General features: G+C 37.8%; 1 protein-coding gene across 15 annotated transcripts in view; it reads left to right on the forward strand.

The window, feature by feature from the left end:
• Positions 1-26,594, forward strand: part of ablim1a (actin binding LIM protein 1a) — a 71,779-nt gene extending 45,185 nt beyond the window's left edge. For 3 of the 15 annotated variants that reach the window (XM_067422340.1, XM_067422339.1, XM_067422342.1), the window contains 13 exons: positions 265-309; positions 3,367-3,444; positions 4,156-4,311; positions 8,865-8,909; positions 9,231-9,257; positions 11,187-11,313; positions 12,716-12,799; positions 15,014-15,061; positions 18,559-18,705; positions 21,201-21,286; positions 21,371-21,479; positions 22,063-22,124; positions 23,238-23,675. In XM_067422340.1, the coding sequence (XP_067278441.1) occupies positions 265-309; positions 3,367-3,444; positions 4,156-4,311; positions 8,865-8,909; positions 9,231-9,257; positions 11,187-11,313; positions 12,716-12,799; positions 15,014-15,061; positions 18,559-18,705; positions 21,201-21,286; positions 21,371-21,479; positions 22,063-22,124; positions 23,238-23,303 (1,080 nt within the window). In that variant the 3' untranslated portion in view covers positions 23,304-23,675. Of the gene's footprint in view, positions 1-264; positions 310-3,366; positions 3,445-4,155; positions 4,312-8,864; positions 8,910-9,230; positions 9,258-11,186; positions 11,314-12,715; positions 12,800-15,013; positions 15,062-18,558; positions 18,706-21,200; positions 21,287-21,370; positions 21,493-22,062; positions 22,125-23,237; positions 23,679-23,708; positions 23,784-24,780; positions 24,862-24,948 lie in introns of those variants that run through there. The other 12 variants (XM_067422346.1, XM_067422343.1, XM_067422331.1 and 9 more) reach the window with 12 other exon arrangements.
• The last annotated feature ends 769 nt before the right edge of the window (positions 26,595-27,363 follow it).

Consider the following 27,363-nt stretch of genomic DNA (forward strand, 5'->3'; position numbering starts at 1 on the left):
GTACGGTCCTTTCCATGTCATTTTGTATCAGTATCATTGATTCTACATGTTTGTCCTGTATTGTTGTTGTCTGTGTGTTTTTCTCTGCTGACTCCAAAGTAAACAGATAATATCTCATTGTTAGCATTGAGGTTGTACTTTTTCCTTCTGGCTGTTTTCTAGTAGACTTGTCACTCAAAGAATCGTTCCGGGAACACCGCTATAGATTAGGTGATTCAGAATCTTGTATGATGTCCAACCAAACCCCTGTGTCTTCCTCCACAGCTTTTGCCTGCATCTCTAGCTCTCCTCAGCAAAACAGAAAGGCAGGTACTGTACTGGCTGTCAGCTGTGCCATGGCATCGCATGACCATGTGCTGCCCCCTGGAGGCGGCGGGCTGCAGTGCTCCCTCACTGGCAGCACACTGCAGCGCTCAGACCGCCTGCTCTCAGTTTTAGTCATAATAAACCATCATTAACATCTGGTTTATTCCATCTCATAGATGCTGATGCCACAGAACAGATATTAATCAACATCCCAGTTATTGTGTTTAGTTGATTAGCAAGTTAAAAGTTAGTTATTTGTGTAACCCTGAATCACATTTCTTTGGTCTTGTTATTGTGTTACATTATTACTTAATAGGCCTCAAATGAAGCAGAGCCACTGTTATCACGCATGGTGCATTTCAGCATTTGAGTATGCCGATACACTTACATTTCCCACCATTGGAAACATGGAAATGCCATTGACATTCATTGTGTGGAAGGCAAATGAATGATTTAATTTGTTTTTAGGTTTGTTTTAAAGGTTCTGTCACCATTTAGTTCTGGCCTTCATAATATATGGGTCAAAATACAACACTGGTCTCGGCTTGTTGGTAACATGGACAATTAGGACATCTTTTAATCACATCTCACATTAAATGTTTTTGTTTACATAATATGCGTTTGTGTCTGTATATATATATATATATATATATATATATATATATATATATATATATATATATATATATATATATATATATATATATACACACACACACACACACACACATACGTATACACACACAGACATACATTATATTGCCAAAGGTTTTGGGGCAGAAAATTGAATGACATCCCATTCTTAATCCGTAGGGATTAATATGAAGTTGGCCCACCCTCTGCAGCTATAACTGCTTCAACTCTTCTGGGAAGGCTTTCCACAGGGTTTAGGAGTGCGTTTATACTGTTATTACTGATGTTGGACAAGAAGGCCTGGCTCGCAGTCTCCATTCTAATTCCTCCTAAAGGTGTTCTGCCGGGGTGAGGTCAGGACTCTGTGCAGGCCAGTCTAGTTCCTCCACACCAAACTCTATCATCCATGTCTTTATGGACCTCGCTTTGTGCACTGGTGCTCAGTCATGCTGAAACAGGATGGGACCGTCCCCAAACTGTTATCACAAAGCATGAAATTGTCTAAAATTTCTTGGTATGTTGAAGCATTAAGAGTTCCTTTCATTGGAACTAAGGGGTCAAGCCCAACCCCTGACAAACAACCCCATAACATAATCCCTCCACCACCAAACTTTACACTTGGCACAATGCAGTCAGGCAAGTACCGTTCTCCTGGCAACTGGCAAACCCAGACTCATCCATCAGATTGCCAGACAGAGAATAGTGATTGGTCACTCCAGAGAACACGTCTCCACTGCTTTAGAGTCCAGTGGCAGCGTGCTTTACACCACTGCGTCCGACACTTTGCATTGCACATGGTGATGTAAGGCTTGGATGTACGGTTACATGGCCATGGAAACCCATTTCATGAAGCTCTATACATCCTGTTCTTGAGTTAATAAGAAGGCCACACAAAGTTTGGAGGTCTGTAGCTATTCACTCTGCAGAAAGTTGGTGACTTCTGCACACTGTGTGCCTCAGCATGCGCTGACCCTGCTCTGTGATTTTACGTGACCTACCACATTGTGGTCGAGTTGATGTTGTTCCCAATTGTTTCCACTTTGTTATAATACCACTACAGTTGACTGGAATATTTAGTAGTAAAATTTCACAAATGGACTTATTGCACAGGTGGCAACCTATCGCAGTACCACGCTTGTATTCACTGAGCTCCTGAGATAGACCCATTCTTTTACAAATATTTGTAGAAGCGTCTGCATGCCTAGGGGCTTGATTTTATACATCTTTGGCCATGGAAGTGATTGGAACACCTGAATTCAATGATTTGGTGGGGTGTCCCAATACTTTTGGCAACATAATGTGTATATGTGCCGGGGCGGCAGTGGCTCAGTGGTTCATGTAGGTTGTCTACAAACCGAAAGGTTGGTGGTTCGATCCCCGGTTCCACCTGACCAAGTGTCGAGGTGTCCTTGAGCAAGACACCTAACCCCAGCTGCTCCCGACGCGCTGGATGGTGCCTTACATGGCTGACATCGCCGTCGGTGTATGAATGGGTGAATGTGAGGCAAAAATGTAAAGCGCTTTGGATGGCCATAGGGTCTGTTAAAAGTGCTATATAAATGCAGTCCATTTACCATAATACTTATAAATATAATCATATGTACACACATATATTATTATGTAAAGAAAATATTTTATGTTAGATGTGATTAATTGATCTGACAGCACTAGTTTTGATCCATAATATATCTGTGTACAGGTCAAAGCAGTGCTGTTCCTATTTATTATTATACTTTTATTAATATTTTGATTTGGCTTTTATTTTTACTTTTAGTATTTTCATTATATGCAAAATATCATTTTATCTTTTAATATATATATTGCTATTTAGGTTTATTAGATTTTATTTCAGTTTTAGTTAGTTTTCTTTTTTATTTATTTACAGTTAATAATTGTAGTGCTATATTAATAATTTAAGTTATTTCAGCTTACATAAATGTTTTTAATAGTTGTAGCTTTATAGGGATTTATATTTATGTATTTATAATGTATTTATGTTGCACTCATTTCAGATTTGTTGTGGATGCCTTGTTGGGTTTGATGTCTCACAGTAGATGAGTCATATAGCATTGATCAGCTGATTGACTTTCTGCACCCTAAATGGCCATGAATATTTTAGTGTACATTATAATAGTGTATCTCTGTACAAGCAGTCACAAAATGTGTTGATATGTTTGAGTAGCTAAGTAAGTCTAAGTCAGAAAGAATACATTAGGGTAAGTTAATGTGCAATAAAGCACACAAGTAACATCTCAAAAACAAATCTTTGTTTATTGAATAATCATAAATCATACTAATCATTATAAACTGATGGTTAGCTGTTTAGATGCAAGTGATTTTTTTAAAATACTTTTCTCTGCTGATTGTTTTATTTAATGCTTATGTTAAATAAAGGTAGTTGGTTCTAAACCTGTGTTTGTTCCACAGCCGATGCGCTCGTCGACCGAGAGTATATGTTCCAGACCTGGTTCAAGCATACCTAGCTCACCGGGTCACACCATTTATGTAAGTGCATTAGTTCATCATTGTACGAGTAAATATATGCACACACATTTATCTGCATTTAATAATCTTAGTTAATGTTAATTACGACATTTACTGAAGGTATCATGTGACACTGAAGACTGGGCTAATAATGCTGAAAATTCAGCTTTGATCACAGGAATAATTTACATATAAAATATATTAATATAGAAAACAGCTATTTATAAATTGTAACATTATATCCCAATGTTACTGTGTTTTTGATTAAATAAATGCAGGTTTGGTGAGCATAAGAGACTTTCAAAATCATAAAGAAATCTTACAAATCCCAAACATTTGAATGATATATAGTGCTTTGAATGTTGATTGCTCAACAAATATCTATAATTATTGTGCATTTTCTTGAACTTTACAATGTTATACATTGCTTAGCTGAGTTGTCATGTAGTTTCTGGATGTTCAAATAGATAGAAGTCCTGAAAGATACAGTAGGTCTCTTTCCTGTCATTGTGAATTCTCACAGCAGTGTTGAAATATAAATAACTTATTAAAGCAATAACCATAATTAAATCACTATAACACACAAACTCTATTGCTTTTTTATTTAAATTCTCATCATCAGACCCTTTGATTGCCCAGGCTTTTTATAGAATTTATATTTTTCATTGCTGTCATGTAGAAATTAAAATATCTGAGTGTGTGACTTCCTGTCTGTGTTTGTTTCCCTCTTAGGCAAAAGTAGACAATGAGATCCTTGATTACAGGGATTTAGCAGCCATTCCCAAAGTCAAAGCCATTTATGACATTGAGCGTCCAGATTTAATCCACTATGAGCCACTTTACACCACCACACTGGAGGAGTCAGAGGAGAGAGAGAGTGTGGGAGAGGTAAACATAAGTCAAAATAGGCTCTGTTCCAAACCCTAGAGACCTTTCTGTTTAGACAGCATCATAGTTGCATGCTCCTGATGTGAAAATTATAGGCAAATTCTACAACAGAATTTAAGAATTTATATATATATATATATATATATATATATATATATATACTTAAAGTCTGCATTCTAATTCCTCCCAAAGGTGTAAAAAAAACTTTCATGTTTTTTGACATATTCAACTTTGTTTAGTGTTTAATGTTAGCCTGATGTTGTCATACTCAATTCTAGTCAGAAATGAGTCTGATACTGCTCCATTGGGCTGTGATTATGGGGCGTGTTTCAACCGAACCAGGAAAGACCTCAATTGGACAGACTGACAACCAATCAGAGCAACGAAGAGATGCATAACGTAGTTGTCAAATGTCAACAGAACTCAACTGCACTGTGTTGCCAAATTAGCATTTTTTTCCGCGGGTTGTTTTCCATGTCCGCGGGCTGAAGCGACCTCAATTATGTGATATATAGACCAAGGAATGCGAATTTTAGCAGGCAACCTTGTCAAAATAACACACATTTTACCCCCCAAACACCATTTTTTTCCAGAGAATCCCCCGATAAGCTATTTTTTGGGCTAGTAGTTGGCGGGTTTTGTTGTAAAAACTTGGCAACCCTGTCTGCACACAAACTGGAGATCTTTGCCGGTGTTGTAAAAAGAATATAAGGATACACAGTTAGTTACCAACATAATCATAATTTCAGAGATAAATATTGACGGTGAATGCATATACACACAGGCTCTCCATTTAGGATTTGAACAAATTCAATCCAAGGCAAGCGCCTTTGATGACGAGCATGATTACATTACTGTTTATCATCTGTCCATCATCGTCTGAAGCCCGCCCTGACAATTTCATTGGTCCGAACAGTTTCTGTTTGGGCATAATTAATCCTCTATGGATCAAGTCCAGACCGAACTGCCCAAGCTCAAATGTTGTGGGCGGGACCAAGTTCGGCTGGCATCCAGGCTAGTGTAATGTTGCTGTATGAACATGAAAAAGCACCAAGTCACTCCAAAGGGCATTTATTCTCTATATCAGTGCGCGCTGATTCTGAACTCCCTGAAACACCTTGTTTGTAGTCTTCTGTTTTCTTCTGGGAACAAACACATCACAATAGTCCTCATAAATAAGGCATAAACAATAAAGAGGATGAGGTCTGGTTGAGTTGCGTTAGTAGTGTGTTGAAACTCGCAGTTATGGTCAGGGTGTGATAACAAAGCAGTTGACCAAACACAACACGCGGTTCACCCGTCTAATCAGAACACATCGCACTTTTCAGAAGGAGAGGCACTCCACTTCAGGTCCGGAAATCCGTTATCACTATAATTGCTTTCTCTGATCAGGTCATTTCACTTTCCACTTCAGTCACCAATCTGGGAGTCAGAATGGAATCGCAGCTTACTTTTGAAGCTCACATCAAACATCTGTGTAAGACCTCCTTCTTCCACCTCAGAAACAATGCCAAACTTCATCCCATTCTTACACTGGCTGATGCGGAGAAGCTTGTCCACTTATCGGCATCCCTACCAAAAATCTCCAGAGGCTGCAGTGTATTCAGAACAGTTCTGCTAGGATCCTCATGAGGGTGTGCAAATATGACCACATCACCCCCATTCTTAAATCCCTCCACTGGCTTCCTGTGTCTGTCAGGATCGAGTACAAGATCTCTCTCCTTACCCACCAGTGCATCCATGGTGATGCTCCCTCCTATCTCAAGGAACTCCTCACCACACAAACAGCCACACGTAACCTCCGCTCTGTTTCAACGTACCTTCTAAAAACTGTCACGACCAAACTCCATACTATGGGAGATCGGGCCTTCTGCTCTGCATGCCAGTCTGTGGGATGCTCTCCCTGACCACCTGCGGACTCCACAGACTGTAGATGCTTTTAAGCGTGGTCTTAAAACCTACCATTTTAGCAGAGCATTTCATTGATTTGTTACTTCTTAATTTTTCAGTTTTATTTATTTTGTTTACTTATTTATTGTTGTTGATTGTTTTAATTCTGTAGCATTTTGAGATTTTGTTTAATATAAAGTGCATTACAAATAAAATGTATTATTATTATTATTATTATCATTATAATTATTATTATTCTAGCAGACGCCAAAAACAAAAAAGACTGAAAAAGGCATAATAGGTCCCCTTTAAATTTCACTCAGCAGATGAAGTTATAGGATATATTATGCTGTTCAAGGTCCATACAGTCTTGTTCAAAATAATAGCAGTACAATGTGACTAACCAGAATAATCAAGGTTTTTCGTATTTTTTTTATTGCTACGTGGCAAACAAGTTACCAGTAGGTTCAGTAGATTCTCAGAAAACAAATGAGACCCAGCATTCGTGATATGCACGCTCTCAAGGCTGTGCAATTGGGCAATTAGTTGAATTAGTTGAAAGGGGTGTGTTCAAAAAAATAGCAGTGTGGCATTCAATCACTGAGGTCATCAATTTTGTGAAGAAACAGGTGTGAATCAGGTGGCCCCTATTTAAGGATGAAGCCAACACTTGTTGAACATGCATTTGAAAGCTGAGGAAAATGGGTCGTTCAAGACATTGTTCAGAAGAACAGCGTACTTTGATTAAAAAGTTGATTAGAGAGGGGAAAACCTATAAAGAGGTGCAAAAAATGATAGGCTGTTCAGCTAAAATGATCTCCAATGCCTTAAAATGGAGAGCAAAACCAGAGAGACGTGGAAGAAAACGGAAGACAACCATCAAAATGGATAGAAGAATAACCAGAATGGCAAAGGCTCAGCCAATGATCACCTCCAGGATGATCAAAGACAGTCTGGAGTTACCTGTAAGAACTGTGACAGTTAGAAGACGTCTGTGTGAAGCTAATCTATTTTCAAGAATCCCCCGCAAAGTCCCTCTGTTAAAAAAAAGGCATGTGCAGAAGAGGTTACAATTTGCCAAAGAACACATCAACTGGCCTAAAGAGAAATGGAGGAACATTTTGTGGACTGATGAGAGTAAAATTGTTCTTTTTGGGTCCAAGGGCCACAGGCAGTTTGTGAGACGACCCCCAAACTCTGAATTCAAGCCACAGTACACAGTGAAGACAGTGAAGCATGGAGGTGCAAGCATCATGATATGGGCATGTTTCTCCTACTATGGTGTTGGGCCTATTTATCGCATACCAGGGATCATGGATCAGTTTGCATATGTTAAAATACTTGAAGAGGTCATGTTGCCCTATGCTGAAGAGGACATGCCCTTGAAACGATTGTTTCAACAAGACAATGACCCAAAACACACTAGTAAACGGGCAAAGTCTTGGTTCCAAACCAACAAAATTAATGTTATGGAGTGGCCAGCCCAATCTCCAGACCTTAATCCAATTGAGAACTTGTGGGGTGATATCAAAAATGCTGTTTCTGAAGCAAAACCAAGAAATGTGAATGAATTGTGGAATGTTGTTAAAGAATCATGGAGTGGAATAACAGCTGAGAGGTGCCACAAGTTGGTTGACTCCATGCCACACAGATGTCAAGCAGTTTTAAAAAACTGTGGTCATACAACTAAATATTAGTTTAGTGATTCACAGGATTGCTAAATCCCAGAAAAAAAAAAGTTTGACAGAATAGTTTTGAGTTTGTACAGTCAAAGGTAGACACTGCTATTTTTTTGAACACACCCCTTTCAACTAATTGCCCAATTGCACAGCCTTAAGAGCGTGCATATCATGAATGCTGGGTCTCATTTGTTTTCTGACAATCTACTGAACCTACTGGTAACTAGTTTGCCACGTAGCAATAAAAAATATACTAAAAACCTTGATTATTCTGGTTAGTCACATTGTACTGCTATTATTTTGAACAAGACTGTAGGTAGTCAATATTAGGGTATAAAATCCAATATAGGTAGTGGATTTGAATATTGATGCAGCTCACTAGAGATTGAAACAGAGCTCTGAGTTCAGTATGGTATTGAACACAGACTAATATATTTTTCCGCTTGTGTAAAAGTGATATTTATTCCAGTAGCTCCTTACTGCAGAACATGACATCCAGGGGGCGGTGTTGGGTCTAAATGCAGGGGGTGGGGTTGGATCCACAGGGTGAGGTTGGATCCAGGGGGTGGAGTTTGGGTAGGTGTAGGGTTTGGGGTAGGTTTAGACTAAGCCTCGGACATCACACCCACGGACCATTGGCTGAACGTCTGATGCATGTAGTACACTTACCGAAGTCATCAAAAGGTCCAGCTGGAAGTAAATGCTTTTACGCCAAACTCCCTTAAGGAAGAAGAACGCTGTCGTTTTTTACATTTGTGACAATGAGCGCTTACCAGGATCAACTTAACGCTGGATTTTTAAAAGAATGTGAAGTTCACGGCTCCAGTGTTGCCAAAAGTGTATACCAAGTATATGAAATAGAATCGTTAGATCTGGATCTCATGTTTTGCAGTGAGGACCATCTAATTTATTCACGTACAGTAGTACTTTATTTCTCATTCACCTGGAGTTTATTATCCCAGCATAACATCTCTCTGTTGACAGCTGCAGAGCTCCAGGAGAGAGTGTTCGCCCATGCCAGACGACAGAGTAAGTTATTCACATGACCTCTTTCACTCATTCTCAAGTTATTTGTGCTGTCTCAAATGGCACACTGTGATTGGACAAGCAGTCCATGAGACCATATTGTGTCCCATTTATGATTTAATGATTCAGATGGATTCTCAAGAGGCATCTTTGTGGCCACTATGTCACACAAATTATCTGTTGTACATCCAAGTCCTATTATTTTGGATTGATGGATGGATGGATGGATGGATGGATGGATGGATGGATGGATGGATGGATGGATGGATGGTTTTTTACAATGTGAATTTCTTCACAAAACCAGTTTTTTTCCTGTTTTTTCAGATCAGGTCACCCACACCAACTGCTGAGGTAAGTCAGATTTAGAGTTTTATTTCACATGCAGGCAAAAAATATATATATATATATATATATATATATATATATATATATATATATATATATATATATATATATATATATATATATATATACAGTCTTGTTCAAAATAATAGCAGTACAATGTGACTAACCAGAATAATCAAGGTTTTTAGTATATTTTTTATTGCTACGTGGCAAACAAGTTACCAGTAGGTTCAGTAGATTGTCAGAAAACAAACAAGACCCAGCATTCGTGATATGCACGCTCTCAAGGCTGTGCAATTGGGCAATTAGTTGAAAGGGGTGTGTTCAAAAAAATAGCAGTGTCTACCTTTGACTGTACAAACTCAAAACTATTTTGTACAAACATTTTTTTTTCTGGGATTTAGCAATCCTGTGAATCACTAAACTAATATTTAGTTGTATGACCACAGTTTTTTAAAACTGCTTGACATCTGTGTGGCATGGAGTCAACCAACTTGTGGCACCTCTCAGCTGTTATTCCACTCCATGATTCTTTAACAACATTCCACAATTCATTCACATTTCTTGGTTTTGCTTCAAAAACAGCATTTTTGATATCACCCCACAAGTTCTCAATTGGATTAAGGTCTGGAGATTGGGCTGGCCACTCCATAACATTAATTTTGTTTGTTTGGAACCAAGACTTTGCCCGTTTACTAGTGTGTTTTGGGTCATTGTCTTGTTGAAACAACCGTTTCAAGGGCATGTCCTCTTCAGCATAGGGCAACATGACCTCTTCAAGTATTTTAACATATGCAAACTGATCCATGATCCCTGGTATGCGATAAATAGGCCCAACACCATAGTAGGAGAAACATGCCCATATCATGATGCTTGCACCTCCATGCTTCACTGTCTTCACTGTGTACTGTGGCTTGAATTCAGAGTTTGGGGGTCGTCTCACAAACTGCCTGTGGCCCTTGGACCCAAAAAGAACAATTTTACTCTCATCAGTCCACAAAATGTTCCTCCATTTCTCTTTAGGCCAGTTGATGTGTTCTTTGGCAACTGTCTAACTGTCACAGTACTTACAGGTAACTCCAGACTGTCTTTGATCATCCTGGAGGTGATCATTGGCTGAGCCTTTGCCATTCTGGTTATTCTTCTATCCATTTTGATGGTTGTCTTCCGTTTTCTTCCACGTCTCTCTGGTTTTGCTCTTCATTTTAAGGCATTGGAGATCATTTTAGCTGAACAGCCTATCATTTTTTGCACCTCTTTATAGGTTTTCCCCTCTCTAATCAACTTTTTAATCAAAGTACGCTGTTCTTCTGAACAATGTCTTGAACGACCCATTTTCCTCAGCTTTCAAATGCATGTTCAACAAGTGTTGGCTTCATCCTTAAATAGGGGCCACCTGATTCACACCTGTTTCTTCACAAAATTGATGACCTCAGTGATTGAATGCCACACTGCTATTTTTTTGAACACACCCCTTTCAACTAATTCAACTAATTGCCCAATTGCACAGCCTTAAGAGCGTGCATATCATGAATGCTGGGTCTCATTTGTTTTCTGAGAATCTACTGAACCTACTGGTAACTTGTTTGCCACGTAGCAATAAAAAAATATACGAAAAACCTTGATTATTCTGGTTAGTCACATTGTACTGCTATTATTTTGAACAAGACTGTATATATATATATATATATATATATATATATATATATATATATATATATATATATATATATATATATATATATATATAAAATATAAAATATAAAATATAAATATTGAAATATATTACATAATAATGCTGAATTCTAAATACAGTACTGCAGTAATAGAGTATTACATCTAATTTAAATTGTGAGTGGAGAATATTTATATTTTCAGTTGTAAGAATGGCATTTTTTTAAAACTGTGTTTGTTTCCTACATGTTCTTTTTTCAGGGTTACTATGACATGAGAGAACGAATCCTCCACAGGTCGACGAGTCAGGGCTCCATCGGCTCGCCCATTTACAGCCGCCACAGTTACACACCCATGTCACGCTCACCACAGCACTTCCACAGACCCGGTGAGCCATGAACCCTGTCTGGTGCTGTCTTCATAACACTCAATTTAATATTTTATCAAATCAAAATGTATTTATAAAAAAATATATATATATATATAAAAAATGTAATAAATTATTTACAGCTTTCTAAAATATATTTACACTTTTCCCTCAGTGTCCAAATTTAGTTTTAGAATATAGAAAACTAAAAACTAGAAAATCTAAATCCTCTCTAAAATCCTAGGACTTGTGGAAACTGTGATAAACTACCATTCAAAAATTGGAAAAAGATTTAAAAAAAAAAAAAACTATTTACATTTTAATTCAGCAAGGATAAAGTAATATTAATTATTCCATACTTTTGACCAGTAGTGTATATAAAGGTAAATGTTGTTATTTATTCCTAGGCATTATTATATTTGTGCATATAATATATGATCAAGTGCATATATTGTGCATATAAATGATTAAATTATCTTTCTTATATTTATTTATGTATTTAAAAAGTTTAAATTTAGTTTTTAATTTGTTTTTTATTTATTTATTTTTAAATACTTTTTGCATTTTGCTTTGTGCATTAAACATACCATATGTCAGATTTAGTCTACATACACCAAACAGGCATAACATTATAACCCCTGACTGGTGAAGTGAATGGCACTTAATATTTCTTTCGTTGATGTGTTAGAAGCAGGAAAAATGGGCAAGTGTAAAGGATTTGAGCGAGTTTAACAAGGGCCAAATTGTGATGGCTAGACGACTGGGTCAGAGCATCTCCAAAACTGCAGCTCTTGTGGGGTGTTCTCGGTCTGCAGTGGTCAGTACCTATCAAAAGTGCTCCAAGGGAAGAAGCAGTGGTGAACAGGCAACAGGGTCATGGGTGGCCAAGGCTCACTGATGCACTTGGGGAGCGAAAGGCTAGCCTGTGTGGTCTAATCAAACAGTAGCGCAGTTTGTTGTGTATGGGGCTGCATAGCCGCAAACCAGTTAGTGTGCCCATGCAGACCCCTTTACACCCCAGAAAGTTTGAGGTGTTGACTTGGCCTCCAAATTCCCCAGATCTAAATCCAATCGAGCATCTGTGGGATGTGCTGAACAAACAAGTCCTATCCATAGACCCCACCTCAAAACTTACAGGACTTAAAGGATCTGCTGCTAACATCTTGCTGCCAGATACCACAGGACACCTTCATTCCATGCTTTGACAGGTCAGTAACTGTATTGGCAGCAAAAGGGAGATCAACACAATCTTAATCATAACGTTATGCCTGATTGGTGTATATAATATGTGTGAGTATTATATACACACACATTAAATATTGATTCTTGTCAAATGGCTGAAAAATATTGTTTTTAGCTATTTCGCCCAGCCCTAATTTAAACTATTCTCCCTATTGACCTCTGACCTTGTTTTTGATTGGAGGCACTGAGCCGTCCAGTGGTCGGAATTCCCCAGGGTCCAGCACCCCTCCTCTATCTCTGACCCCTAAACATTTTCACCTGCCAGGTACTTTTGGGAGTCTTTCAGCGGCCCTCTGTGTGTCAATCCCAGCATGCCCGTGTCTAAGCTCATTTTCACAATTCATTACATTTTCTATGTCTGGTTATCTCTCTGTCTTAAAGTGACAGTTCAGAAATTACACTACTGCACAAGCTAACAGCACTCACTTTTTTGTTCAGTGTATAAAGATCTTATCCGCTTGTTAAGTCGTGACGTAAGGAATGCCGTTTCTGGGTCCAAGCCTCAACTCTTTTCACTTGAGAATGCCATTGACGCCCGTTGATGAGCGCTATTTTTTCATATTAAACATCAAACATTTAAAAAGTTAAACATTTTAAATACTTACAGTCTACACAACATTCTCTATGGTCACAGCGTTACAGACATTAATATTTTAACGCTTTATAAAAGATGAATCACTGTCTGGCCATCTGGAATTTTGGTGTGGAGAAAAAGGTTATTATTATAACTTTTATTGTAGTATTATACCACATTGTGTGTGTATATTAGCACCATTTGTAGTTTTTCTTGTGGTATAAGATAGAGCCAGGAGGCATTAGGACCCGGAAGCGCTGCCGCGTGACGTCAGCCTTAACAAGCAGATATGTTATGTACGTGATGCAGCTGTCAGTTTCTCAGACTTGATTGATCATCGGTGCGTTTTGAATGGTAATACTTTTGTTTTTGTTTTTTTGTTTTTAAAACCAAGTAGCAATGGAATCCCGTTTCCGCCACTAAATCAAAAAATAAAAAGAGTAATTGCAAATTTTTATATCAGAATTCTTTTTCTTTTTTTTTGTGCGAGTTATAAAGTCAGAATCTTGAAATATAAGCTCGCAATTTCGTGATATAAATTCACTAGGGCTGTCAATCAATTAAAATATTTAATTGCGATTAATCACATTTTTTCATGAGTTAACACGCGATTAATCGCAATTTAATTGCACATTTTTATCAGTTCTAAATGTACCTTAAATTAATATGTTTCAAGTTTTTAATACTCTAATCAACATGGGCATGGACAAATATGTATGCTTTATGCAAATGTATGTTTATTATTATTGAAACCACACTCAGAGCATGAAGACTAGACATGTGTCAAAGGTTTTTAAAGAACTAGATCATGTCTCTTAAGCCTAAGCTTAAAAATTAAGAATAAACAGCGATTACTCTCATTTTAAGAATATAAATAAAGGGAGATTTTACACTGGCAATTTAGTTCAGAACAGAGCACAGTTCGTATGAAAAATTGTTAATGTGAAAGCTGTCATGCGGACCTGTGTGCGCACCAGAACCGCACCATACTGGAGGAGGTCCTTATTCCACGATTAGGAATATAGTGCGACTCCTTTAAGAGATGCACGTTTCCCTATTGAACTGCCTGTGTGTGTGTGTGTGTGTGTGTGTGTGTGTGTGTGTGTGTGTGTGTGTGTGTGTGTGCGTGCGTGCGTGCGTGCGTGCGTGCGTGCGTGCGTGCGCAGAACTGTGCCGCGATTCACGTGAACAGTGTGAGAAACATGGACTTGGGAGCGCTCTTGTTCAGAAAAGTAACCTGTGTATTCTTTTTAGCCGATTGTAATGTATTTAGTGCAATAAAACACATGTAATGTAAGTGTTGATGGTGTTAATGATTTACCTGAGCTAGAGAGAGCTTGCAGTGCATCGCGTTCGGACTGCAGAGAATGTATTTAGTGAAAAACACACTTTTCTTTCGATCTATAAAAGTTAAGCAGAAAATATGGTAGCTTATGTAGGCTGTAACTGCACTTGTTTCTGAGTAATGTTATTGTTAACCCTTTGTTTGCCTATTAATGTTTGCTGCTGCATCCTTTGCGTCTATGGCTGATCTCAATTTCTCCAACTACGGGCCATGGATCAAACTGAAAATGCGCGCTGCGTTAATCGCGCGTTAATAAAATTAGTGCCGTTAAAATTAATTTGCGTTAACACGTTATTAACATGTTCATTTTGCCAGCCCTAAAAGTCACAATTCTGACTTTATTTCTCAGTGAGAATTGTGACTTTATTTCATGCAATTGCGAGTTTATATCTCAGAATTCTGACTTTAAATCATGCAATTGTGAGAAAAGAAGTCTGAATTCTGAGATAAAAAGTCGCAATTACTCTTAGTATTTTTTTATTTAGTGGTGGAAATGGGCTTCCATAAGTAGCTTTGATATCAAGAATTAAAATTTAAAAAACATTTTTTCTTTCTTTCAGATCAAGGAGTAAACATCTACAGAAAACCCCCCATCTACAAACAGCATGGTAAAGTCATTCAGAATCTTTGAGGTCAATGCATTGATGAATTGATGAATACATTGATGAATAATAGAAAATTAGATTTGGACACTTGCCTATTGAATTATAATTTACTAACACAGTGTTTCCCAACCACTTTTGATATATGGATCTTAAGGTACTATCACTAACACCAAACTTCAATTGCTTTTTTCCGTGACTCCTGAGATAATTTGTAAAGTTTTGAAGAGAAGTTTGAGAAGATAAGAAAAAGCTTATCTGAGAAAGACAAAGGGCCCTATTTTGACGATCTGCGTGCATGGTCTGAAGCTCATGGCGAAGGTGCACTTATGGCTTGTCCGAATCCACTTTTGCTAGTTTAACGATAGAAAAAAAAACGGTCAGCATCCCAGCGCATGGTCTAAAAGGGTTGTACCGTCTCTTAAAGAGTCATGGGTGTGTTTTGGGCATAACGTGCAATAAACCAATCAGTGTCTCCTCTCCCATTCCCTTTAAAAGCCAGTTGCACCATGGCAGATTCGCTATTTACATGACCTAGTTTGCGAGCGTAAAGACTGAACGCTTCTCCGGAGATCAATCGTTTTATTTTTAAATTTTAAAAATGTTTGTGTGCTGCTGCTGCATGTTTCTGTCTGTGTAATAAGCAGAGTGTACGCGTGTTCTGTACCCGCCTATAGAAGGATATCATTAACGTGGCTTATAAATAACACAAAAAATAGTGCGGTCAATGCCGCAAACATGTTCAATTTTATCAAAGTAGCAATGCACCAACAATGCGCCTGAACACACCTCGTTTTCAGACCATGGGTGAACAGATGGGCGCGGGTGAATTTGCTATTTAAAGGTCCCATTCTTCGCGTGTTTTCGAAGCTTTGATTATGTTTACAGTGTGCAATATAACATGAGTTCATGTTTCACGTGTAAAAAAACACAGTTTTTTTCACACAATTTACTTATCTGTATACCGCTGTTTCCGCTGTCCTAAAAACGGCCTGATGATTTCCTTGTTCTATGAAGTCCCTCCTTCAGAAACACATAACGAGTTCTGATTGGGCCAGCGCTTCCCGCGCTGTGATTGGACAGCAGCTTAGCACACTTTGCCCGGAAAGGTCCCGCCTCTTACCATAACGCGCTCAATGTTATTGCAAAAATGTCTATATTGCCTTATCAATTTGAGCCGGAATCAGACCCGGAGAATATCGAAGAGGATCGATTACAACCTGCTCAGGAAAGACTTTTGCTGGATGTTTCAGGATGGTAAGCTGTCTATTCAGTAGTTTAAACTGATCATTACAAACACCAACAATCGATGGTGTCTGAATGAATTACTACACTTTTATATGCTAAGTTTTTCGGATTAGTTTCAATTACCATCTAACGTTAGTTAACAAAGCTAAACAGCGTTGCACTTTGTGTCATGAGTTACATAAACTGTTAAACGGACCAACTTAAATAATAAAATACACTTACCGGTTGTGGCCCATAAACAACACCGCCTTCTCCAGACAAAGACGGAACTGCGTCATCTTTTATGAATAATCTTTCTGCGAATCCGGCATTAAACTGATTGAGATTGAGGAAGCAGTCCTCAGCAAAATGTGCTGCACATAGTTTCATTGATCTCTACGTACAGCGTCCGTGGGAAGGCCAAACAAAGGTGATTTGACTCAGAGATGAAAATAACAGCGTTTCAATGGCATGGCGACAAACACACAGTTTTTGTGGGCGAATTTGCGTGTTCTTGTGGGCAGAGGGTTCGTCAACAAACGGTTTTAGTTGCGTCATTAAACCAGGAAGTGCAGGGCTGTAGTCCAAACCGGCCGTTCGCTGTAGGCTTCGAAAAGGAACTTCTGTTAAATAAAATATCTCGCTTGGCATTGAACTTTGAGCTTTATAATTTTACAGGTATTATTTATGCTCTAACAGCAACATTACACACTAACTAAAGTTTGAAAGATGGAATCGCAAAGAATGGGACCTTTAAATAACGTGGAGCAGGACGTTAGGCTGAAACTAGCAAAAAACACTCTGTATGGTGGAAATCAAATGCCACTGAAGCTCAAGTAGGAAATACCACATAAAAGCAAATACACTGTCATTGGTATAATTTTTAATGAGAAACTGTAAGAGGTCTTCAGCATATAGAATGAAGACTTGCTAGTTTAAAACAGCAAAATGGCAATGTTTAAGCACCTGCTGACGAATGTGCCCCCCCGGTTGGGAATCACTGTTTTTAAACGTTGCATTGTGAAGACTGCATCTGAGTGAGCTCTTAAAGTGCTTGCCAATTCTACTTTTTTATTTATTATATTTAAAATGATGATGTAGTTGGATCATTGCAAGCATTAACGCCCTAATGCTGAGCAACTTGCTGCTCTCGTTTTACTGAGTCTTATTCAGCAATACAGGCATGTTCCTGTTCTCTTTAATGCTGCTTGGCTCACAACAGCAGGGCATTTATACAGCCTGACTGATAAAGAAACAAATTTTCACCGTAACCTAGTTAACAGGCAGGGTTGATTTTTTTTGTTACTTTAACAAGCTAGCAGTCAGAAGATTCTTACTGAGAGAAAATCTTAACAAACTCATGGAATTTCAGAATGTTTCTGGCCATGACTGTGTATGGTTTGTATGTCACTTTACCATAATTCTGTGTTTTGTTTGTTTGTCTGTCTGTTTTTGTTTGGAAACTGTGAGTCCCTCCACCTCATTAATATCTGCTTGTGTGCCATTTAACACCACCTCAATGTAAACATGTAAGTATAGTTTGAAGTCTTCTCAACTGAGCTCATTTCACTATAAATATGAATCAACCAACCAACCAACCGATCAATCAATCATCATTAAAGTGCCATCTCCTGACGAGTGCCTGATGAGCTTTCATTCATATTCATCAATAACAAAACTTGCAAAAAATTGCAAGATTTTTAAGATAGATGTGCATAAGTTAGTATCTGCTGATGTATTAAGTGACCTCTTATTACCAAACATATAGTCATGTAACATCTGTGATTTTTTAAAATATCCTAGTATTATGTTCCCTTTCTACGTTACGTCAAAACGATTGATGAATGGACACCCCATTCGTCAGTCGTTCCAACGTAACGTCTCTGTTCCTTCAAGGAGCGAGGGTTACATAATGTAACCGAGACATTTGTCAACAAGCATTGAAAAAAGAATATGTATAATAAATAGTAGTTTGTAGATAGATTCAGCAGGTCAGATCCCACTGCCTTCATGCGATGTGTTCTGAAGCCAGTGATTGTTTGTCAGATTGCTGCATGGCTTATTTTGGCTGAGTGATTTATGATATAGCTGTGCATGTTTAGCATGCAAGAAAACAACCAATAGTCTCTAATAGTAAATATTGTGAATGTTAATGAGGAGAGGCCTTAAACATATACGCCACATATGGCTTGCAGCAGGCGTTTTTTTTGCTATCTGTTGGTTAGATGTTGGTCTATCCACACTGATGGTCCAGCTCCCCCGGTTTATTGATCTAGATTCAGCTGCCTTTGCAGCCCAGAGCAAGTCTGCTGATGACATCATCAAATCGGCCAAATTCCCCTCGGCGTACGCCCCTGGTCCAGACTACCCAGCAATGATAGAGACAGACTGTTGGTCCTTCCCGATCGCCCAAGCTGTTCTAGGTACTGTGGTCACCCATGATGCATCTGTTTCCACAGTCTCATTGCTTCTGCCTTGAAAGGGCGGTTCACCCAGTAAATGGCACTGTTTGGTGTCATTTACTAAACCTCATGTTTTTTCAACCCTCGTTTAGTTTCTTTCTTGTTGTCTTTTTTAAAGTGCCCCAGTTATGCTATTTTAAAAGTTCCTATAGTTTTGTTTTGGAGGTCTCCTAAAACAGGTCTACATGCGTCCAAGTAAAAAAAAAAAACTTACATTTTCTCATAATATACATTGCACATGATTTTTCAAGGAGTCTGAAAATTGTACTTTGTAACTTTTCCGTCTGTTAGAGGGCACCTATTCAAAACAAAAGCGTAGTTTTATGACGCCAAGTTTGAGCACAGCATCTTGGGACATGTGGTCTTCACCTCAAGGACGCTGGAGTGATTGTTACACAAACACACGACTTGCGAGCAGCGGGACTTTTATTATGACAGAACGGGACACAGTCACCAGCGCTATTTCCGCTTTTCCGGTCATGAGTATGAGGTAACGCAGCTCTGTTTATCACATTAGATACATTTGAGTATGTTGAAAATGATGTTATGACGTTGCTCTGTATGTTCGCTCGGTGGCTTCTGTGACACTTATTCACACTGCTAAGAGTGAAGCGTTTCTGCAGAATAAAACCGGAAACCGAGGGGAACGCAGATATGAATCAATTGACAAGCGACTCCCTCAGACGTGCCAGGTGATTGGTTAAAATAGCAATTTTCTCACAATTTACAAATAGTTGGAAAGATTTGGGATATTTTAAGTACTCAGCTGAACAAAATATATAACACTGCCTAGTGGTTTTTGAATATATTACTGCAAAAATACTACATAGTGCACCTTTAAGCATTACCATATCTGAATTTCTTGCTTCATTTCGTTCACTTCTTGCACTCAACTGCCACGCACTATATAGAGGTAAGAAAATCAGTAAACTAGTGAGCGATTTTCAGACATAGCAACACCCGAGAGTCGATTCCTGTGCTGGACTCGACCCCAGAGTCAAGAAATGAACTCTTTTGGAGTCAACTCCTCATCACTAATTAGCAGCGCAGAAAACAGCGTCTTCTCGACAGTCTCAGCTACAACTACAGTATTTGAAAGCGGGTCAAAGTACATGTTTTTAGGCAGCAAATGAAGACCATGGGCTGGCATTATGCAAATGTGTTATATTGTCACGTTGGTATATGTCTGGAATTGCTGACGACTCGTTTTGGCAGTTGACTTTGGGCCCTATTTTAACGATCTGAGTACATGGTCTGAAGCACAAAAGGGTTGTCTCTAGTTTCTTAATGAGTCATGGGTGTGTTTTGGGCATAATGTGTAATAAACCAATCAGAGTCTCATCTCCCATTCCCTTTAAAAGCCAGCTGCGGCTACAGCATGGAGGAGCGGAAAGACTGAACACTTCTGTAGAGATGAACGCTTTTATTTTTAATATTAAAGAAATGTTGTGTTCTGCTGCGCGTTGCTGTGTGTATAATAAGCAGAGTGTATGCATGTTGTGCACCTGCCTATAGGTGCATATTACTAACGTGCCCTTTAAATAACACAAAAAATACTGCGCGATTGACTTTAGACCAGGTTTTTGTTGGTCAGTGGCACAGTCGTTTTTATTTCCTCAAAATACGCAATGCAACACGCCAACAAGGCGCCTAAACACACCTTGTTTTCAGACCAGCATGGCCATGCGCGAACAGATGGGCACGAGTGCATTTACTATTTAAACAACGTGGTGCTGGATGTGACAATTATGTAATACTGCCATAACCCAATAACTTCATTTGTTGTGCACTATGATATATAAAACTTTCCAGACATTTTACATTCTCAAACAGCTATATTACACATTACATGAAAGGCAATATTTAAAAAAGCATGATACGGGCACTTTAAAAAAGAAAGAAACACTATTAGGATTGACATGAAGGTGAGTAAAGTTTTATTTTTGGGTGAACTACAACCTTGCCCTGAAGATGTAAAGCAGATTTATTAATTTAGATGTGTAGATGCAGCAATTGCTAATATCAAGTTGATTCTTCCTGATAGTTTAATATTCAATATCAAATTGAAATTGAGTACTTTTTCTTGCAGTACTATACTAAGTTTATTGTTCATCGTTGTGTTTCAAGTTATTAAAAAAAACATTAGCATAAACAATAGTTAAAACGTAAAAAAATAAAACCAAATGTGAGATTGACTTCAAACTTTTGTGTTGTCTTTCTGTCCATGTGCTGCTGAGTAATCGTCTGTCTTGATGTAATACACAAGTGATCATTTCATTCTGTTCTGTATGTATCCTGATGTAAAGTCATCATATAAAAACAGACTAATTAATGCAGAATTTTGCTTAACATAGACTGTCTTTTACATTTAGCTCTCCCCTCCATCCTTGATTTCAGGTGTTTGTGTGTGTGAATGTGTCCAACTAATGTTTTTTTATTGTCATTGTGCTGCTCAGGAACAGACGGGAGGAGAAAGTCAAGAGAGGAGGATGAGGAGGAGCTTCAGAAACGCAGACAGATACAGGAGGAACATCTCAACAAGGTCAGGAACTGAAAGAATGATGCAACAAAAAGCGCAGCTCTAGAACTTGTTCCTGTCTAAATGGCTTCATGTTTCTGATTCCAGATCCAATCTGGTTTGGGGAAAATGATCCTTAAAGAGGAGATGGAGAAAGAGAAGATCCGAGAGCGTCATGCACGGAGCCTGTCGGCACAACGCTACGAGCATGGAAGCAGTAATGCTCCTCAGTACAATAGATTAGACATTCATGTTCTGGATCTTGACATCATGATTGAGGAGTGTGTGCGTGCGTGCGTGTGAAGTGGGTACGGAAAGTATTCAGACCACCTTAAATTTTTCAGTCTTTGTTATATTTGCAGCCATTTGTTCATTTTTCTTTTTTAATAAATCTTTTTCTTTTTTAATAAATCTGCAAAAATGTCAACAATTCTGTGTTTTTCTGTCAATATGGGGTGCTGTGTGTACATTACTGAGAAAAAAAATGAACTTAAATGATTTTAGCAAATGGCTGGAATTTAACAAGGAGTGAAAAATTTAAGGGGGTCTGAATACTTTCTGTACCCACTGTATATGTATAAATATATATATATATATATATATATATATATATATATATATATATATATATATATATATATATAAAAAATATTTTTAAAAAGTATATACGCAAACAGTATGTACATAATATGTACATCGTTTTTTTATGGTTAATGTGTACTATTAAACATTATTACTTATTGTTATTACAATAAGTAATACTATTATTAATAGTATTATTATTGTTATTACAATTGCAGATCAAAGTTCACCCTCTAAAACAGGCTCACTGCCCGGATACGGGCGAAATGGACTGCATCGGGTAAGATCCATTCTTTTAAGGAATCTGTGGGACATTACTTACTAATCCTAATATAATATAATATAATAATTGGCTGGATGTGCATTATCCTGCTTATTACACGGCTACTTGGGGCGGCAGTGGCACAGTTCATGTAGGTTGGCTACATACTGGAAGGTTGGTTGTTCAAACCCCGGTTCCCCCTGACCAAGTGTCGAGGTGTCCATGAGCAAGACACCTAACCCCGACGAGCTGGATGGCGTCTTGCATGGCTGACACCGCCGTCAGTGAATGAATGGGTGAATGTGAGGCAATATGTAAAGCTCGGCCATGTGTCTGTTGAAAGCGCTATATAAATGCAGTCCATTTACCATTTACTTCCCACATAAGTCAATAATTAGACATGAAATATTGATCTTTATATTGAGTCCAAATTTCTTATTAGCTTTTTAAACGCAAAGTTTCCTCGGAGAGAGCAGTTGCTAGATATTGGCAAGTTCAAACTAGACAGACATTTAAGGGATACGGTACAGTCATACCACTTATTACATGCTATTTCGCCACATCAGTTATTATGGGGATTAGAGACAATGTTTTAAGATGTTTTAAAACCGTACCTGTTTGTTATCTTAGAATCCATTACAGTGTTCAAAACAAGCGTTGCAAAATGGCAGCAGTTGCATTTTTAAAAAAACAAGAGAAAGTGGGATGCCATATGACATAATTAAAAATTAATTGTACACAAAATATTGATTGAGTTTTAATATTTTATTAGCTCACTTAACGCAAAACTTCCAAAAGGAAAATCCTTTCCTAGCAAGCGTATAGCGCTGACTTCATTAGTGCTTTCCCGGATGAACATGTTATCATTTATAAAAACAGAGTCATGTAATAATATAATATAATATATTGGTTAAAGAGATATTACACTGAAAAAAAAAACATTATAGTACATTATACAAGAAAATACTATTTCAGTTTGTATACTTGCCGTCTCTTTGTAATTATTTGAGAGATTTATTAGCCATTTCTGAGTGGAAATTGTGTCAAACTAAATCAGTTATTATTTATTTTAATTATTTTCCAATGTATTCAACCAATTCTGTCTGTTTCTAATGTTACTTTTTCCTCCAGCCTCAGTCGACTGATTTCACACAGTATAACAGTTATGGAGACGTGTGCGGTGGGATGAGAGGTTAGTTTATCTGGATCTTAATTTAATTGAACTTAAATTACATATAGGAATATGTAATGAGAGCAAATGATAGTCAAATATGTATTAGTATGTGTATTATGGAAGTAGTATAAATGCATATGAAAGATAAGAGTTCTTATATCGGTCACTTTAATGAATGAAAATAAAACAGACTCTTTTTATTTTATTCTCAACAGAGTTTCAGGTACGTAGATATGATTACCTGTTTGAATTACTGTGTTTCCATTTATCCTTATTGCTTACTTGATAAATAATATGTAATATTATTTAAAATAATATCTTCAGCATGCTCATACTCATTCAAATCAAATTAAAATGGCAAGAGACAGTTGTTATGGCTCACTAAAGTCGCTTCATGTTCTCTCTCTCTCTCTGTGATTTGTTTCTAGCCCTTGCATGATGGCCACCGTACAGCCACCAGAATGGACAGAGGAGTGTCTATGCCTAATATGCTGGAACCAAAAGCAAGTCTAACATATAAACTAGCAAAACATGATCTGATAGTGAATCTCAGTTCAATTATTAGGCTGCTTAGCATCAAGGGAACTACTTGGATGTAATGTAACTATACAGACAGATATAAGACCCGTTTACACCAAGGACGATAACTACAATGATAAAGATATAGACCTTATTTGAGCTGCCCATGTCTTCAGGTTTATATCACAGCATGAAGGTAAGATCTTATGGATTTCTGACTCATTTAAAAATCCCCCGTCATAGAAATATACAGAGCTGCCGCAAAAACGGAAGTTCAAAGACAAAATTGTAAAGATGGTGGTGTGCATGTTTCTCTGGTGCATTGTTCTAAAAATTATTGTAAATATAAAAGAATAGCAGACCCCACACCACAACTAACGGCACAGAGAGACTGTAGCTGCATCCCAATTTAATCATTCAAAGCGAGCGTTCGAAGGCCATCCCAAATTAAAGGCTCCTTCAAATGCGGCTCCAAAATCCAAATGCTTCCTTCGTTTCCTGTGAACAGAATTCATTGCATGCCAATGACAGGATTTTTTAGGAGCAATTGCCAAATTACACTCTTAAACGTAAGGATTGGGTTTCAACTTACTCATATGTAATGATACACATGTAAAAATAAACTCTAAAGAGGTTGAATTGTTGCTTTATATTTTACTTCGATGTCTTTATAGTCCGAGTCCTTTAAATGATGCAGCCTCTTAATTGGGACACAGCCGGTATGGTTGGAATCACTTTCAGAGCGATTTTTTTTCAGCTGATGAACAGCCAATCAGAATCCATCCTGCTGTAAAAAGCTTGAGCATTTAAAGAGGCAGATGACAAAACTGTGCTGGGGTGAACACTAAAAGAGTTATCATTATAGTTATCGTTTTTGGTGTAAACATGCCTTTATGCTTTCCTGATTCATTTGACCCTAGACTGCATTTCAAACAATTAAAACGTTGCATTTTTGTACTGATTGATATGTGTGTTTTAAAGGTATATCCATATGAAATGCTCAAGGTAACCAGCCGCAGTCGCTCCAAACTGCCCAGAGATGTGGACAGAACCCGGCTAGAGGTAACGGTATTGTATTGCAGAACACTGCATTATGATATAATCAAGATGCTCTAGGGGATTTGTATTGATTTTCACCTGCATTTCTAGCGCCACATGTCTCCAGAGATGTTCTTTGAAATCTTTGGGATGGAAATTAAGGAATTCGACAGGTTACCTCTGTGGAAACGCAATGAACTAAAGAAGAAAGCCAAACTCTTCTAACCAGGATATACAACATCTGAACACAATCTCATAATGTATCATGCAGCTGTTTACTAATCTTTTATTGTTTCTTGCTAAAGCTTTAGCCAGAACAAGGTTCCATGCTGCAATATCATATGATGTCAGTTTGTAATAAACGGAGGGTCCAAAACATTTCAGATATATCTCCAAAATTCACAACACTTTGTTCTTTGTGTCTCTGTTGCTTTAATTTTCCCTCTTCCATAAATGAGTCTTTGTTCTTCTTGCATATCTTGGCAAATCATGTTCATGCAAGTCTGATCATCTGAACCTTTGTGCATTTACAGTTATAATCCATTTAATTCAGTGTTCCAGTAAAGGCTCCTCTGTTTGCGTCACTTTTGGTTCAGGGAGGGATTGTAGATGCTACACTGTATGAGTGTCTGTGTCTTTGTACCTTGTTATGTAAGTTTTGAATGCATTCAAATAGTAGCACATACATATCCATGTATTCACCCTTTACTACTGTACCAGCCTCTAAAGCATCTGTAAAATTAAAGGCGAAGTGTGTCTTTTCTGTGTCAATAGCAGCACCGAACAGAATTGAAAAAAAATATTAACTGTTGTCAAACACACCAGATATCATCCTCCGCTAACAAGGAATGTTCTTAGAACTTTTTTAACAAAACGTTCTTCTGAATGTTCGTTCAAGTTATCTGGTCTTTAATAGCGCAATTAAAACATTAGCTCAAAAAAATACATTCATGTTCTGAAACATTTTCGTTGGGCGGAAACTACTCACTACTTTTTTTAGATGGTTCACAAGTAATGTTCACAATGCTTGCAAAATGATAAAACATTCCTTTAATCTTTTCTCTAACTTTCACATTTAACATTTACAAACCAGAACGTTATAAATGTTCTGAGAGCATTCAGAAATAACATTTTCATAACTTAATGGGAGCATTTGGAACAAAACGTTCTTGGAACATATTTTTGTTAGCTGGGTTGGTTGAACCAAAGTAGTTATGGTCGACAGTTAGGCTTCTCAAAGTGGAAACTTTTTCATTTGAACCAGTTACTAGTGGTGCAGAACTGACACTTCCCCTTTAAGCTTTCTGAAGCTAATTTAACTGTTGAATCAACGCTAATGTCCATATATTGTATATTTAAATAACAGAATACAAAGTTAAGGTAAAAATGAACTGCATTTGACTTTTTTTTTCTTTTTTTTTAAAGAGCTGGCCAATACTCGCACTGCCAATTTATTGTATTTCAATTGTATTTCTACAGTAAATGAAAACGTTTCAATGAGCAACTCTCAGTAAAACCAAAGGCATTACAAGAGAACATGCTTTATAAGAGCTGTAGCCTACAGATGTTTTTTTTATTTATTAGTTTTTTCTTTTCCATCCTCAGTCAAATCAGACTTATTGTTGTGTAGAGTATTTCATTAAGCACACTATGAAGATCGTACGTTAAATTATTGGACCAATTTAAGATGAAAAGATTCTCAATAAACACCATGAATAGCTACAGCAACAGGTTTGAATAAAAGATAAGGAAATACATTATGTCGTCTTCCTCTGTTTCTCTCTCATATTGGGAGTGGCTGTATATTTTTTTAAACCGATTTATTTTATAATTTGTACACATTTTTAGCAGTTTGACCATGTTGACCCCTGTCCACCGCCGAAAGTGCCAATAGTGGAACATGAGCATCAGAATCGGACCACGGAGCAATGGAAGAAGGTGAACTTGGGTCCTGCCATGCATGTGGATGTTATTTTGACATGTACCACCTACCTAAGCACTGTTGCAGACCATGTAGGCTATACCCTCTCATAGAAACGGTATTCCCTCTTTCAGCAGGATAATGCACTAAAATGTTTCAGGAATGGTTTGAGGAGCACAACAACGAGTTTGAGATGTTGACTTGGACTCCAAATTGTGTTGAACAAACAAGTCCGATCCATGGAGGCCCCACCTCGCAACTTACAGGACTTAAAGCACCACTGGGTAACTTTTGCTCTCGGGGTCCCCCTACAGTTGGGAAAAAAATAATGTCCTCAACCCATAGGGGCGGCCATTTCTAACCAAGCCATCACCTGCTGTTAGCATCCCATTGACTCCCATTCATTTTTGAGTCACTTTGACAGTGAATAACTTTACATCTGAGGCGTTTAAAGACTCCATTGTTTATTTATAAAGAAACACGACAATGCATAAAAGGCTCTATTACCTTGTATCTTACACTATCGCCCCGTAGAAGCTGTTTTTGTAAAAATAGGCTAACGATTGCGTCATAACCAACGTGACTGTCGTACAGTTGAGAAATTA

The sequence above is a fragment of the Pseudorasbora parva genome, chromosome 17, assembly GCF_024679245.1.
Source record: "Pseudorasbora parva isolate DD20220531a chromosome 17, ASM2467924v1, whole genome shotgun sequence".
NCBI lineage: Eukaryota > Metazoa > Chordata > Actinopteri > Cypriniformes > Gobionidae > Pseudorasbora > Pseudorasbora parva.